At 46.2% G+C, this 16,370-nt stretch overlaps 1 protein-coding gene across 8 annotated transcripts in view; it reads right to left on the bottom strand.

Annotated features, from left to right (window-relative positions):
• Positions 1 to 1,307: 1,307 nt before the first annotated feature.
• The window catches only part of LOC138569187 (ankyrin repeat and fibronectin type-III domain-containing protein 1-like), a 2,784,778-nt gene continuing 2,769,715 nt past the window's right edge, over positions 1,308 to 16,370 (bottom strand). For 6 of the 8 annotated variants that reach the window (XM_069646931.1, XM_069646929.1, XM_069646930.1 and 3 more), the window contains one exon: positions 1,308 to 6,028. In XM_069646931.1, coding sequence (XP_069503032.1) covers positions 5,738 to 6,028 — 291 coding nt within the window. In that variant the 3' untranslated portion in view covers positions 1,308 to 5,737. The remainder of the gene's footprint in view (positions 6,029 to 16,370) is intronic. The other 2 variants (XR_011303172.1, XM_069646932.1) reach the window with 2 other exon arrangements.

Genomic DNA, 16,370 nt, shown 5'->3' with positions numbered 1-16,370 from the left:
ACGTCCAATGGCTAAGTCCAAATGCATTAAAGTTAGATGTGATGGAACATTCTTTTTTAACTGAGTTAGGTTAAATGTATTTGGTAGCTGGTGTACCCTGGAAAGAAGCGAGAATGCACAGAGATCAAACTTGCCAAAAAGACACAATAAAATGAGGGACCTCGTGTCTATATATGCATAATGGGATGTCAATAGGGGCCGCAGAGCATGGCATTGGAGCTGCAGAAATCTTGAGTATAGTCATAAACAGGTGCAGAGAATAAACCACCTCATGGTGAGCAAAGAGGATGGGATGTGAGTTTTGGAAATTAGTTTTTAGCATCAAAGCTCGACCATATAACCGCAGGCACACATATTCTAGCCTAAACGTGTTATGTTAAGTCACTGTCACCACATTGAATAGCATTATTCTGGTTGAAGTGGTGCAACACCTGGCAGGTTTTGATCTCTTCGTTTCGCTGCTTGCAATTTACCTCTGACAGTTGTATGCACTTACATCTTTTTAGGAACAACAACTCCTTAGTCCATGGTGGTTTGTACTAAAGAAGTGATGGTGTGGGTGGTGAAGACATTTGGAATCTGTAAAATGAAGTAAGGGCTTGTACGTTATTTTCTCCAGGATATTTGATAACTAGATAAAGGGCATACATGTGTGATGTCTACAAGATGCTTCTTAATTGCTCCAAGCAGGTGTGCGTCTGCTCATAATGGTCAATAAGGACTATGTGGCACTGCAGGGGGCTGGGCATGCATTTTTAAGTGCTATGGTCTCATTGCATACAGGGGATATTGGAAAGGGGTCTCCAAGTCTGGCTCCCTAGAGCTGAATCACTCGGTGTACTTAGGATATCCACCTAATATTTATGTATTTATTTAATTAATGTTCCTATAATGCACCAATTACCGTAACTGAGTTCGGTTTCTAAGCGTGGATCCAGGATTCAAGCCTCTGTTGCACTGCCTGGTCTTGCTTCCAAGGCCAGCATGTTGACCCTGTGCTATCCTCCTTCCACTTATGCATTTGGATAAAGGGGAGTCATTGATATAGTCAGTGGTAATCCAGAAAACCTGATGCTTCTGTGCAGACTGTGATACCCCGGATGGAAGGGGTGGGGAGGACCATCACATTGACACATCTCCCAGAAAACAGAGAGAGGTTTTGACAGACCCTCAGTCAATACTGGAACCCAACATGAGACATGTCCCCATGAATATGAATAGCTCTTCAAAGAATTAAAATCCACAACAAGAAGCATACCATAAATACACAAGTAATACCCAGGAGCTGACCAAGAATGCATCCACCATTAGAGAAATAAATGTTTTATGTCAGTGAATCAAGTTACAGTCGGGCTAGTGTCGCGCCAAGCTCTGTGTTGAATGAACTTCATGCTTCGAGGCCCACATTTCACAACACCAAATTATTCCATTACCTTCAGATATAAGATGCACAATAAATACTTAATGTCTCACTCCCTTTCTTGGGTGAGTTTGAAGAAGATGGGTTTTTTGCAATACTTTCATCGTAGATAGCGTCTGATTTGAGTGTGTTTTCTGCCTGGAAAGAATATCTGGAGGACCAGGTTGCAGAACCCTCTTTCTACTTCTACTCTCTCCACATGCGCCAAACTTCATGGTTTCAATATGGCCCCCCTGAACCACGGTTTTATTTGAGACTTTGACAACTCAAGTCATACCAAAAATATTTAATGTTTGTACACTTCTAGCACCAGTGCCTTGCATTTATCAAACTGTTGTGGTTTCTTCATTGTTAAACTTGCAGACGTTATATATCACCTCTCGTATGGTTACACTTTAGCCGGCTAATGTAATTAGAGGAGGTGAAGAGGTCTAGACAAGGTTGGTTGGGAAAAAAGAAGAGAACTGTGAAGGGCGGACATGAAAAGTCAGATGAAAAAGGAGACATGATGAACCTTCATGGTTACTCCATTACTTGTCATCCAAGGATCTCTCCCAATCCCAAATATTGGGATACTACCAAGTAGCAGCATGAGGATATACTGCTTCAAAGGTCTATTGCCATCACGGTGGACAGACCTCAAGTAGGCATTGCCTAAGAGTGTGTGCATGCCTACTTCACTTGCCTCACTGTGCCTTCTCACCAGGTGCTACCATCTGCTTCCAATCAGGCTCTATCTTTTCAGTGCAATAGCAGAAATCCTCTATTCGGACAGAGTGGTGTGATCTCCTGAGCATGGCAGGCCAACGGATGTTACTTGGGAGTCAGGTGGCACTGCAAGAACACACGGAGACAGCTTTGCCACTGACTGGCCTGAGCATCAAGGGAAGAAGAAGAAGAAGAAGAAGAAGAAGAAGAAGAAGAAGAAGAAGAAGAAGAAGAAGAAGAAGAAGAAGAAGAAGAAGAAGAAGAAGAAGAAGAAGAGGAAGAAGAAGAAGAAGAGGAAGAAGAAGAAGAGGAAGAAGAAGAAGAAGAAGAAGAAGAAGAAGAAGAAGAAGAAGAAGAAGAAGAAGAAGAAGAAGAAGAAGAAGAAGAAGAAGAAGAAGAAGAAGAAGAAGAAGAGCTTTCTGTGCCAGCTTGAGAAGAGGGTCTGACCTTAAAAGACAGAAAAATGTTAGATGGGTTGGAATAAAGATTGCGTGCTGGTCGGAGTGATTTTTAGGGGCCTGCATAACTTTGCTCCAACCTTGTTCTGTTTTTGGAAGACCTCATCCGCAGAAATAGCTAATAAGAATTAGCGAACGAACCGTACATTTTTCACTTTCTCTTCATGCGCTCATTAAAAATCGGACAAATGAGCCGTGATCACCATTGAAATCAGATTCCTGCATTAATGGTGTGAGTAGCTGCGTCATCAAGGTATTTGAATGTTACGAGCTTGCGCCCACGTGCCACCTATCCCCAGGATAAGCATTCATTAGAAATCTTCTGGGTGTCATTTGGTTGGAGGAGAGCATAGCACTCAAGCTAGCAACAGGGATACAAACGATGGCTGCATATTAGTGCATTGGCATTGGTCTGTCAAAATGCTGGACTTTCTGATCAGAGGATCATCCAGTTGTCCAATAATGTCGAATGTTGGTTCACATCAAAGGGGACCATTTTTCTTTTAAAGAGCGTGCATCACTGCTAATGCCCACCCTGCAGGTATATTTCTGGATCTGTAAAGAGTGGTCTTCTTTTGAGGTGCCCGATGCATTCAGTCAAGTGTCTGGGAAAGGGTTGGCTCACTGGACCTTTTCTCCCATATATCTTCACATAGTTTTATTGCTAGAGGTTATATAAAAGGAAGATGAAATGAGTTGAGTAGACAACGCCACCAATGCAAAAATGCACTCTAAGTATAGTGGTTATTCAGGTGCCTTAGGAGAAAGAGCATAGAACGTTGTAGTGAAAACTGGAAAGCATCTAATTCTTGCATGTGTGGTGTAATGCGGGTGCCCCGTGCCATCGTCATCATCATAATCAGTCTATGGGTCAGAATCTGCAGCAACTATTTCCCAACTTCTGTTCAGGGGTCATGTTACGCCATGCTGAAGGTTCTTATACCGCACACTGTTGCCACCTGCGTGGTTTCTTGATGTAACAAATGGGTCACAGGAAGTACAGCATTGGGAGTAGTAGGACCATCAGCAATCAATGGAAGATGGAATTAGGTAGGAAGATACTGCATCTGGCTTTCCAAGTTGCACAGCCTTTGGTTTGGCGCATAAGGCTCATAAGAATCTGTCACCAGTTCAAGTTGATCATATAAAGTGGACCTTGTTCCCATTAACAGCACCTGGGTCACTCATAGATGAGTTAGACAAACCATCCATGAAGACGATTGTACTCCACTGAAGCATAGCCGACGCAGACCGCTGGACTGAGGGTACCCAGATGAGGTATACCTTCAGAACTCAAAATGGCTCTAGCAGTGTCCAGGGCTGAAATGGATCATGAAGAGTGAACACTCAATTCCTTGTACTCCAACATCTGGAGGCGGTCTGATAGAAAGGAATCGAGTTTTCCAACATGAGAATGCGTGCCGCGCATCAGTGTAGAACGATCAGAACGATCAGGGCATACAGCTGGCCCGGAAAATTGTTCACTCACAAAGCTCCTGAGAGCTAGAAGATAACCCATGAGGGAAACTTATAGCACTCTCAAGAAGTGTGGAAATTAGCCAGGAAGTGGTTGCATGGGGGACTTGAGTTTTGCTCAGGCTTATCCTTGACATATGGAGGCGTGATTGTCTGTTAGGTATTACCTTAACCTGCCAGACACAAGATGTACAGAATCCAGGACTGCCCAGCCATTTGTCAAAGTGGCTGAGCCCACAGTGCGCTGCACGGAATGGACGAGGAAATGTTTTTCGGTGATAGACATCAAAAGTCTCTATAATGCACCCATTGATGATTTCCATGATTTACCCCTGAGGTGAAACTATTGAGGGCATTGCATACTTGTTTTCGATTGGTTTATTGCCAAACCAGGGAAGGGTTTACACTCCAATGTGTGGCGTGTTTGGTACAGAAATCACGACAAGCTGGGTACAGCTACGGGTATCACTTTTTTTCTTAAGCTGAAGCAATTTTCTGTCCCACTTGTGTGTGGTAGGATATCCTACGGGTTGAGAAAAGGAGAGCTCCAGGATTGGGTAGTGAAGATAGACAGAGAGAGCAGGATAGCAAGGAGAAGTGGTCAGATGGCCATACATAAAAGAGGCTCCAAGGCAAGTGGATATTGGGATCATGACGAAGATAATAGGACAGGAAAATGTAGTAGGATGAAAATGCCCGGGAAGAAAGCAAAACAATAGAAAAAGTGAAATATTTCAAGGCATTCCAGACCCCCATAACTGTTCTCTTGTCCAACAACACACAACTGCAAAAGCACACAAAATGAGAGGCGCGGGGTAAACATGAGAAAGGACTTCTTAATACGTTCCAGCAGCACACCAGATTTTACTATGGACCAAAAGGAGTTCAAAAATATCCTGAAACTAGTGGCTAAGAAAACGTCATGCTATTGGACACACAGAGGCCAACCCACAGAGTCACTGACAGCAACCAATAGAGAGAAGCCAAACGAATTCTCGTAACAAAACTGCAAAGGATAACGTCTACGTCTGGCTGTGCGCTCGGGTTGGATTTTTCCTTTGAAACAAAAGAGTAAGGTGGTGTCTCAGGCAGCTCTCACACGGCAGAGTGACTCTGGCACTCAGTACATTTTTACACAAAACAAAAGTATTATTTCAGGAATTATGTGCAATAAAATATGTCTCCTGGTACAATGAAAACAAGCACAGTAAACAAAACAATATTCTCTTAACACATTATTTTTTTTTCCTTTGTGATAGTTCCCTTCACTCATTTTTTTGAACATGGGTAGTGAAAGTGGGGGGCACCACTCGGTGTCCCCTTAAATCTCAGCTGTTTTCTTCTTCGGTAATCCAAAGGTGGGGTTCAGGGACGGAGATGTATTGCTTCTGTGTGTGTGCCTGATTAACTCCTTGCATTCTCAACTCCCATCAATTCATTTTTAAGACTGGTAAAAAGCTGTCCACGCTTCAGTGTTATTTCTGGTAGTGCCAAGTCAGTGTCTTCATATGTCTTTGGTTAAAAAAAAAAAAAATCTTAATTTCCCCCCTAAATATTTGAGGAGGTGGCATCTGCATTAGGAAGGAAGCATTTCAGAGGCAGAACTAGCCCTGTGGAAGTTGAGGTTCCTTAGCATGTGCACCCCTCCAGTATTCTCTGTGCAGTCCCCTTTCTCTCATACCGTTGTCGCAGGCCCATACTGGAACAAAAGAGGGGACGTTTCCCGGATCCGGACACAGAACCGACCCTTTGTCCAGGCAGTCTGGAGGGAGAGTGGCAGGAAGTCGTCGGGCAGCCACTGCTCCTGGCAGTTGTCAGGGACGAAGACCAGTGCAAAGTGGTCCAGTTGGTCCTCCCCGTAGCAGTAGGCCTCCGCAGTCCCCAGCATGCCCCTGGATACTTCATTCATTTCCAGCACCACAAGCTTCACTACCTCTTGGGCTGACGTTTTATTGGTGACATGAAGCTGGGAAGAGAAAAAGAAGACAAGAGTAGGGTATGAGATGGAAGTCTGATTATTTGAAACTCTGGACAGCAATTCAAGCGAACTAGGTACAACATTTCAAAACAAGATGAAGGCACAAGAAGCACACATCGTCCTAAAAGATGAATACATGCCATTTGAAAATCTGCTTGCATTAGAGAAGTATTATATTGTCGACTTCCATGTATTTCTCTCTGCCACTAAAGGTATAAGGCATGCGTCACAATTATTTACAGGTTTAGTGTTTACATGACGCGATTTCCAAAATGTGCTTGACTCCTGACTCCTAACTATTTTCATGGGAGCTGAGCTTGGCATTCCAGTAAAAACATTCATGGATCCCCCATGTTTGGAATATGTCCCAAAAGCTATGGTAATAGTATATTTACCTTCAAAAATGTCCAGAAAGGTGGGGGATGGGGTGGGGGGAGGGCGGCAGAGGTGAAAACTTGCCTAGAGGTCTATGTAGAATACTGTGTGGCAGGGTGTGCATTTAAACAAGGTCACTGCTTGGTGTTTTCAAAAACATCACTAATGCAAAGGAAGTCAATTTGGAATATTCTAGACATTTCATTTTTGGGCCTATATTTTGTCTTCAGAAGCTGTGCAACAATTCATTTTTTTGTGAGGTGTAATGTGATAGATGTGATAGATGATTCCTTTGTTGTCAGGTGTAATGTGATAGATGTGATAGATGATTCCTTTTTTTAGGTGTAATGTGATAGATGTGATAGATGATTCCTTTTTTGTCTGAGGTGTAATGTGATAGATGTGATAGATGATTCCTTTTTTTAGGTGTAATGTGATAGATGTGATAGATGATTCCTTTGTTGTCAGGTGTAATGTGATAGATGTGATAGATGATTCCTTTTTTTAGGTGTAATGTGATAGATGTGATAGATGATTCCTTTTTTGTCTGAAGTGTAATGTGATAGATGTGACAGATGATTCCTTTTTTGGGAGGTGTAATGTGATTGATGTGATAGATGATTCTTTTTTTTGTGAAGTATAATGTGACAGATGATTCCTTTTTTGGGAGGTGTAATGTGATTGATGTGATAGATGATTCCTTTTTTGTCTGAGGTGTAATGTGATTGATGTGATAGATGTGCCAATGGAAACCTCTGAGATATCCGAAGATCCATTGCCAAACTCCAAGCCACCAGTGGGCTCACCAGATTTGTTTACATCGCCTTAAGGTAGGAGATACATTGAATACCATATACCAAAGAAAAACTTGGAAAAGCACGCTCTCCTAACTTCTTTTTATGATGCTGTGTAGTTTTGCTTTGCAAAACAGAACTGTGATGTGAAAAATACAAAATATGCCATGCTTTTAGAAACTTAGTGGGGCAGGAGTAAGCGTAACTTCTGTGTACATTACTTTCTGAACAAGAGATAAAGACATATTGACAGAGAGGTTCCAATGGTGATGGGTGAGTAGACAAGGCAGTAGGCAAGAGGAGGCAAGCTGCATTAGTCCACGCCAGGGATTGAGTGTCCTTGAGCCCCTACTGACCTCTAACACAATGAGTTGAACCTACAGAAATACAACACCAATGTCGTTTTTCTGTATTGGCAATCTTATCACAAAACGTAGGAATTTGTTTTGGAACTAGGAAAGGAGTAGGTCTATTGAATACAGCCATGCTTCCTTGTAAGGACGCCGCCGGATTGGTGCCAGAGGGACCAGCTTGATCTTGACAAATCCTAGCAAGAGTTTCATATAGGCGGTCTACAATTAGATGTAGAACCTTGTTCTTTTCGCCAAAATAAGCCAACTATACAAGAAAGCCCCGTTTGGAAAAGATCTCTAACAAATGAATCTGCAAGTTTTATCTTGTGTAATAGAAACATGCTTTTTGCGATAAAAACCATTCCCAATTAAAAAACAATGGGAAAAATGTCTTCAAATGCGGATGTAAATTAACTAAACGAACAGACTTGAGGGGGGTTTGTGGGGAGAGGTATATGGTAGAACAACAGCCCGTTCGTGTATGGGTGGGCTAGACATGCTGAGGTCTAAATGCATATGTATGGACAGCTTTATGCAGCACTTGGGATGGGAGAATAGCTCAGGGGCAATGCATTTGTCTTGGAAGCAAAACAACGGCAGAGCAAAACCGGTTTGAATCCTGGTCCTGCACTGTGAAATAAAAGATTAAATAATTAATACTTGCTTTCCAGAAAAAGGCACCATGTTGCTACTGAAACAAGAGGGTGAAGGAACAATTGAATTGGGAATAGCGGGTGCATACATCACCTTGATAGAAAATAAATAGACTTTTAGGATTTTATTTTTTAAAGTATTACTGGTAGAGTTGGAGAGGAAACACTCTACCGCCTCTACCATTAAATGATTTGGCACTACTCAAAGGTAGAACTTGGCAGAGCAAGTACATCTGTAAGGTTTGCACAAACTAAAAGTGTCTTGTACAAAGGCTGGTCCAAAGTCTCAGATTGCCTTGATCATAAGTTTAACCAGAATCCTCTTAGGCACGGTAAGTCAATGCAGGCTTATTACGACAGATGGCACATAATCTCGTTTTTTTCTGGCCCATTACCAAGTGGGCAGCGGCCTTCCGATTTAGCTGCAGCAGCACTGCCCGCGTTTGGGGAGGCCCAGATAGTTTGCATTGTAGAAGTCAAGCCCATAGTTTAGAAAGGCCTTGACCACTGTAACGCAATGGGGAAAAGGAAGCAGGTGCAGCAATCTCACAAGCAAGCAGAGCTGAATTAACATGTCTTACTATGAGCCTTTATCAAAGGCCTCTGAGATGGTTGTCCATCGATCGAAAGGCTGGTGTCTATAAACTCAATGATGGGATCCGGGCTTGTCCCTAATGTTTAGGGTCATGACATACAGCTCCAACTTGTTCATATTGCCCACACTAGAGCTTTTCAGAATTTGAATCCTTTGCATAGCAGGTCTCCGGCATATCAGAGAAGAACAGAGTGAGGAGAGGCCATCATTTCTATTTAAACCAAGATATGTTAGAGCAGTTGCTCTTTCAGGTTGGTTTAAAATCGCAATGGGTGTCCCGGAGAGTAACATTTGGGAACTAAATATAAAATCCACCTGATGTGGCGCATGAAATTGGTAGCATTGGTTGTAGGCTTATGGGTTTTATTTCTAGATCACCGATTTCATCATACAGTTCGGTCACTTTCAGGCCATATAAGTGCAGGGACGTCATTTCACCAAAAGAAAAGATAAAACCCTACCTCCCATCTCGCACCCTAAGATCAAGCACTGCCCTCCTTCTAGTGATTCCAAACTCTAACTCTATCAGGATCGGAGGATGCACCTTTTTTTTTTTAATTTGTTTTTATTGGGTTTTCAACATTAACAATTCTCGCATTAAAGCAGAACAGAAAAAGGTTACATATGTAAGCACAAGAAAAACATATTAGTAACACGCTTTTTCACATCTCGTATTAACATCAGTAAATGGTGCTTACTACTAATAATGCCCAGACATTAAGCAGAACCTTTCTCATTCCACACATATATAAACATTACTTCCCCTCCCCCGACCCTCCCCCCCGGGATTGAGAGTCGTGTCACGTAGGGGTTGAGGTGTCATGGTAAAGCGCGTATCTTCAGGGGCTGAGACATATGTAGTAAGATGCGTTCAAGGGGTCGCCATGAGGGGGACATATTTTGATCCCGTGAGTGGCATCCCTGGCAATGAAGCGGAAGAAGGCCTGAGCCAGGTGGAGGGAGACCATACACGGGAAACAGGGAGTGAAGTACGTCTCCATCAAGGTGGGGGCACTTCATCGTCCAGTGGTGTGTTTGTTAGATGTGTGTGTATTTAAGAATACCGACCATAGGAGCTCACATTGTGTCGCCCTACCATGTAGGGTTGCAGTAATTTTCTCCATGGTACATATATTCAGTACCACATTAACCCACTCCTTCTTAGTCGGGGTAGTGGACGATTTCCAGTTAGTCGCAATTAGAGCTTGTGCTGCCAATAACAGATGGGGGGTTATGCCACGGACCCTCATCCATTCATCGTCTATTCTCTCGAGGCTAAACAGGACCAGATGTGGGTCGGCAGTTCTATGTATCCCGTCCATGTGTCTGATCCACCCCAGGACCTCATCCCAGAAAATCTTAATCTTGGGGTATCCCCACCACATGTGCCAGTAGTTAGCTACCTTCCCACAGTCGCGCCAACAGGTAGGGGAGGAGGATTGGTACATCTTAGATAACTTATACGGGTCATATTGCCAGCGGTGCAAAAGTTTAATGGAGTGGAGCTTATATTGACATGATATGGAGGTACGTGTAGCCATAATACACATTTTGTCCCACTCGTCATCTTCTATTTCTGTCCCCATATCGGTCTCCCATCGCCCTCTGAGTTTCTGCGTGGACCCACTACCCCCTTCGAGAATAAGTTTATACATGAGGGAAATTAGGCCCTTCCTATCAGTCTTGGAGTCTAGCATTTTCTTGAAAGGGGTGAGCTCTCGACTCAAATTTTCAACCCATGCTGCTTGTGTCAGTACCCCTTTGATTTGCAAGTAGTGGAAAGTGGACAGTACTCCGATGTTTAGAGCTTCGGTTAGTTCTGGGAGAGTAATGAAAGAGTCACTGCGGAGAAGCTGGCCCACCCTCTCCAGGCCCTCCTCATACCATGCCTGAAATCTGTCGACATTAGGGATGTGGTTGTTGATACCCGGGGACCATAGGTGACTCAATGGGGATGGCCATGTTGTGATTCCCTTCATTCCTGGACCCTCCCTCCATATATCCCATATAGTGGCAAAGAGTGGGTGTTCCCTCGTTTTCTTTAGCACCGTCTTCCTCGGAGCCCATATCCATTCCCCAAGTGTCGCTGGGTCTAAGTAGTGATTGTCCATTGCTATCCACTGTGGCTCTTTGTGGCTGCGTAGGTGAGGGACAAACACTCGCAGCTGGGCTGCGGCATAGTATACTTTGATGTCAGGGAGGCCCACCCCACCTTTATCTTTGGGCAGGGTCAACGTGGTATAGGCGATCCTGGCCTTTTTTCCTTGCCACAGGAATTTCAGGATCTCCCTCTTAACCTGTGTAAAGTATTGTTCGGGTATTTTGATAGGGAGCATCTGAAAGGGATAGAGAAACCTCGGGAGGCAGGTCATTTTTATGGCATTCAGCCTGCCAAGCCATGAGATCGTCAGTTTATCCCATCTGGCCAGATCCGCCCGAAGTTTGATAAGAAGCTGGGGGAAATTCGCTTCGTATAGGGAGTCTAATCGTTTTGTGATATGTATCCCCAAGTATTGCATTGTGTTATGCTTCATCGTCAGACCCAGAGAGAAGTATTTTGCGATATTTGCTTCTGCATCCCCCTGCAGGGGGAAGAGCATGGATTTGGCGCGGTTGATCTTAAACCCCGATAGTCGACCATAGTTTTCTAAGAGGGAGATGGCTCGGGGGACAGATCTCTCAGGGTTGACCACGTGTAAGAGTATGTCGTCAGCATACAAGGCCAGCTTGTATTCTGTGGGTCCTAGGTGGATCCCTTCTATGCCAGCGTCCCTTCTGATATTGTGTGCCAACGGTTCGAGTGATAGAGCGAAGAGAATGGCTGACAGGGGGCATCCCTGTCTGGTACCCCGTGCCAGTCGAAACCACCTCGAGTATTCCCCGTTCGCAAATACTGTGGCTGTAGGTGACGAGTAAATTGCCTGGATTCCTTTCCGAAGGTTTGGGCCCAATCCGAATTTCTGAAGAACCTCCAGTAGGAAGTCCCACTCTACCCTGTCGAATGCTTTTTCTGCGTCGATAGAAAACAGTGCAGGCGCAGTGTTTAGGCTGTGAGAGGCATGCACTAAGTGTAATGTCTTGCGCATTGTATCTGCGCCCTGACGGCCAAGTATAAAACCTACTTGGTTGGGGTGAATAAGGCGGGGCAAAAAGGATTCAATCCTAGCCGCTAGGACCCTAGAGTATATTTTGGCGTCTATGTTAATCAAAGAAATGGGACGGTACGATCCACATTTTTTAGGGTCTTTTCCCTCTTTCGGGATGACCGCTATGAGTGCCTTAGCAAACGAGTCCGGGGGGGTTCCCTGTTTCTAGAATTTGGTTAAGTAGATCGACAAGAAAGGGCGTGAGTTGTGGGGCGAATGTCTTGTAGAAACCTGCTGTATACCCATCTTCTCCCGGGGATTTGCCTAACGTGAGATCTCTTAATGGCTTCCAGGATCTCTTCCCCCGATATAGGGGCATCTATGGTTTCTGATTCAGTGCTTGTCAGTGTGGGCATATCGATATCGTCTAGATAGGATCGAATACCAGATATATCCAGGTCCTTCTCCGGAGTGTACAGAGCTTCATAATAGTCTGCAAAGACTTCCGGGATAGAGGATTGATTCGCTTCCGAGCCGGATCCTCCGCTGCATATTTCCTGCACCCTCGGTTCCGCCTGTTGGGCACGTAATCTGGCCGCCAACAGCGCGTCCGCTTTGTCCCCCTTCTCGTAATATTTTTGCTTCAAGAGGAGGAGTTTGCGGGCTACTTGTTCATGTTCTAGAAGGCGCAACTCTTCTCTCTTTTTCTTGGCTTGCACAACTTTTTCAGGGTCAATAACATCCCCCTCCCTCTCGCCCCTGTCCAGTTGGGTAATTTCCTTGCGGAGTTTATTTTCAATTAAGGACCTCTCTCTTTTTTTGTTGGCACCCTCTCTCATGAGAATTCCCCTCCACGTTGCCTTACCAGCTTCCCAGACTCCCTGTTTGGAAACCTCCCCAGTGTCATTTAATCGAAAATATTCCTCAATTTCAGTCTCCATCTCTAGCTTGAATACGGGATCCTTCCATAATGACTCATTACACCTCCATCGTCCGCAGCTAACAGGCAGGGACCCCCAATCTAAGTCAACGATCACCATTTAGTGGTCCGACCATGAGATCGTCGTGATCTCAGAATGTGAGGCCGTGTCATATAGGTCTCTTGAGGAATAGAGGTAATCAATGCGAGTGAGCGTGTTGTGCGGCGCCGAGTAAAAGGTGTACTCCCTCCCTATAGGATGCATACATTGCCACATGTCGACCAGGCCATACAATTCCATCAGTGTTTTGAATTGGGCGTGATCTCCACCAAATTTATCTCGCGTTTCAGGGTTACCAGGATGCCAATCTACCTCAGGGTCAGCCCACAAGTTGAAGTCTCCACCGAGGACAACACGCCCCGTCGCCTCTAGCATGATTTTGGGGATCGTCTTGGAAAGGAACCTGAGCTGCCCCACATTGGGGGAGTAAATCGTGGCTATGGTTATAGACACTTTCCCAATGGTCCCTGCCACCTGGAGGCTCGCCCCTCCGCATCTGACCAGACCTTCGAGGCCTTAAAGTCTATCCCCTTTTTGATGAGTATTCCCACCCCTCCCTTCTTCAGTGGCCCAGAACCCCAGAACCCCAGAACTCCAACCCGGATCGTTTTCCCAGAATTACTCTTTCCTCTTCTCTCATGTACTTGGTCTCTTGTAAAAAAAGTATATCCATTTTTGACCTTCGGAATTCTCTAAGGACAAGTGATCTCTTCGTGGGTGAATTAAGACCTTTAACATTCAGTGTTCCCACCCACATGGCACCCCTGCGGCATGAATCAGCGGTCATGGCAAGAGCTGTCTGTGTGCCCGTATGAACTCATTGACCATTTCAATCGCTCCCCTTGATATGCAAACAACCATGCAACCATTTTCCCTCATATGACTTTAAATTGTAACTTTAGTGTGACACGTATCCCTGTCTCTCCTCCCCGCCCACCCCCTCCCCACCCTCCCTGAGTTCGGTGGCGTCCGATTAGGTCCAGTTGAAAGCACTGGCCCGAAACTGAACCACCAATGGAGACCGTTACCTCACGGTCCCCTTACACAATAAACATCAATGAGTTACTAATGAGCCCCCTACAACCTCCCCCCCAGAGTGTGCCTATTGGTGCATTGTAAGCGGGAGAGATAAACACAGTCCCCCAACATTCTCCATTTAATCCATCATATTAGCGTTCAATTCAATTGGATTGTACCATTTCTGTCCAGTGTCAACTGCCCCCTTCCGGGGAGCCATTTCCCCCACGATATTTTCTCGAGCCTTTCACCTTCCTTCTTTTCGGGCCCTGTGTCTGCCATTCCCCTTCTTTCCTGGGGGGCTGGTCACGAGAACCCTCCTGGTCGTGCGAGCCTAGTAGATCTGCAATGTAAGCCTTTATGTCCTGTTCAGAGTTTAGTCTAATTTTCGTGCCCTCATGCTCAAAGGAAAGAGAGAAGGGGTATCCCCATCTGTAGCGCATGTCGCAAGATTTGAGCCATGTGGTAAGTGGTTTGCACATCTTTCTCAAGGCCAAGGTCAGGGAGGAAAGGTCCTGATAGATGGTTATTTGAGCTCCACACAAAGTGATGGTGCCTCCTCTCCTCGCCTTTTCCAACACTCTCATCCTGTCCTGGTAACGGTGGAATCGCGCCAGGACAGATCGCGGGCCTCCAGGCGGCCCCCCGCTCTGTGAATGCGCTCTGTCTGGGGTTTGTCAATGTTGTCTTCGGCGACAAGGAGCTTGATAATGTCATGTAAGGTTGATTTCAGAACCTCTTTCGTTTCCCCCTCTTTCTCTGGGATCCCGAAAAAGCACAAGTTATTCCTCCATTCCCGATTTTCCAAATCGTCCATCTTGAGTTTACACTCCTGCTCTCTTCGTTCCAGCTCAGTTATCCTGAGATTCAGCTGCGTTTCGAGAACGTCAATGGAGGCCTGGTTGTTCTCAACTCCCCCGACCCTGTCCTCTATACTGTCGAGGCGCTGCGTGAGTTTGTCAATTTTCCCCCCAATGTTGGCCCCCATGTTCCTTATTTCTGCAAGCAGTCCTGCAATGTCTCCTTTGGTAGCAGCTCTATCAGTGTCGGTGGCAGGAGTTGGTGGGGTCGCCATGTTGGGTCGGGGCGGGGAACCGTAAGCGTAGACGGCCAGTTTCTGTTGGAGGCTCATCCACCTGTTACCTTCTGTGCTAGGCCATGGACGACGGAGATATTCGTTGCCACAGAGGAGGCACACGCCCCTTCTCTTTATGATGCTTCTGTTTTGGTTTTCCAAGCGGGTGAAACCGCCTCAGGGGGCCCTACCCTCTGTGGTATAAGGCAGTCTTTTAATGGAGCCTAGTCGAAGTAGTCCAATCGTGCTGGCAGCCTTGAGCCGTATTAGGGGCAGCTCCGGGCAGCTCCGGGCTGTTACACGACCATCTCTTCTTGGTGGCTCGCAGTTTGTGCAGGGAAAGTCAATTTTAGTGTAACCGGTGCCGTGAGGTTGTCATAGGGGGAGATCAGAGTCCCCGTACACTCCGGGGGACCAGGGCAGACTTCCAGATCTTTCGTGCAGCCCACACGTGGAACCACTGATACTAGCGGGGTAACTGTCACAAAGCTTGTGGGGGGGCACACGCGTAACGGGGCATGTGATTTTCGCGTGCTCTACGCGACCAGTCCCGAGTGTGGTGCGATGGACTTGGCCATCGATCCCGCAGGAGCCCGGCCCAGGCCACGGGCGACGGGGACCGCCGTAAGAGTGCAAGTAGCGGGAAGAGGGTCAATGGGAGGCACTTACTTCTACTAGTGTCTCTCGGGGGAGCAGCAGCGCCTCGTCCATCGGCCACCGTAACCGAGCCGCCAAGTCCAAAGGGGGAGACCCTCCGGGGGCTCACACCGCTTCTTCCCTTGAAGGGTGCCGCCATGTCACTCGGCAGACTCTCTCCTCTCTCCTCCGCGCGCAGCAGTGCGGGACGTAGGGAAGGCCACTTCCGGGTCACGCTCCACGGAGCACGGACGCACTGCTGACTCTGTCGAAGTCCCGGCAGGGCCGAGGCCGGCTCAGAGTTTGCCGATGGATATCTAAGGGAAGCCGGGTCCGTTTTTCCTTGGGTTTTCTGCCGCAGGTGGGGGCGACCTTCCCACGCCTCCTCCACAATTTTCAACTCCGGGGGGGTCCAAAAGCGGGGGCTCTTTTCGCCTTTGGGGACCTCGGGACGGGAGCTCACGCAGGAGAGGTCCTCAACTGCGCGCCCCCTGGTGGCCACCTCGAGGATGCACCTTTTATACCTTAGCCCCAACACTGTGGAACTCACTCTCCCCACATATGCGACACACCCAAGACTATATGACCTCGCGCAAAGCTCTAAAAACGTGGCTCTTTCCGTAATGCCGACCATCTGAAGTGACTAAGCATTGCAACCCGATGACAAATACTCAGTGAGATTGCGAGCAATGACGCCACTTATTACGCTTATTAAGTCACTATTAAGCAAACGCACGCTTGAAATCCAGAATAGCAAACTCCTTAG

This window comes from Ambystoma mexicanum, chromosome 2q (assembly GCF_040938575.1).
Source record: "Ambystoma mexicanum isolate Mex_15411 chromosome 2q, UKY_AmexF1_1, whole genome shotgun sequence".
In the NCBI taxonomy this organism is placed as follows: domain Eukaryota; kingdom Metazoa; phylum Chordata; class Amphibia; order Caudata; family Ambystomatidae; genus Ambystoma; species Ambystoma mexicanum.
The sequence above is the reverse complement of the archived record's forward strand: the minus strand, read 5'-3'. Positions and strand labels throughout refer to the sequence as shown.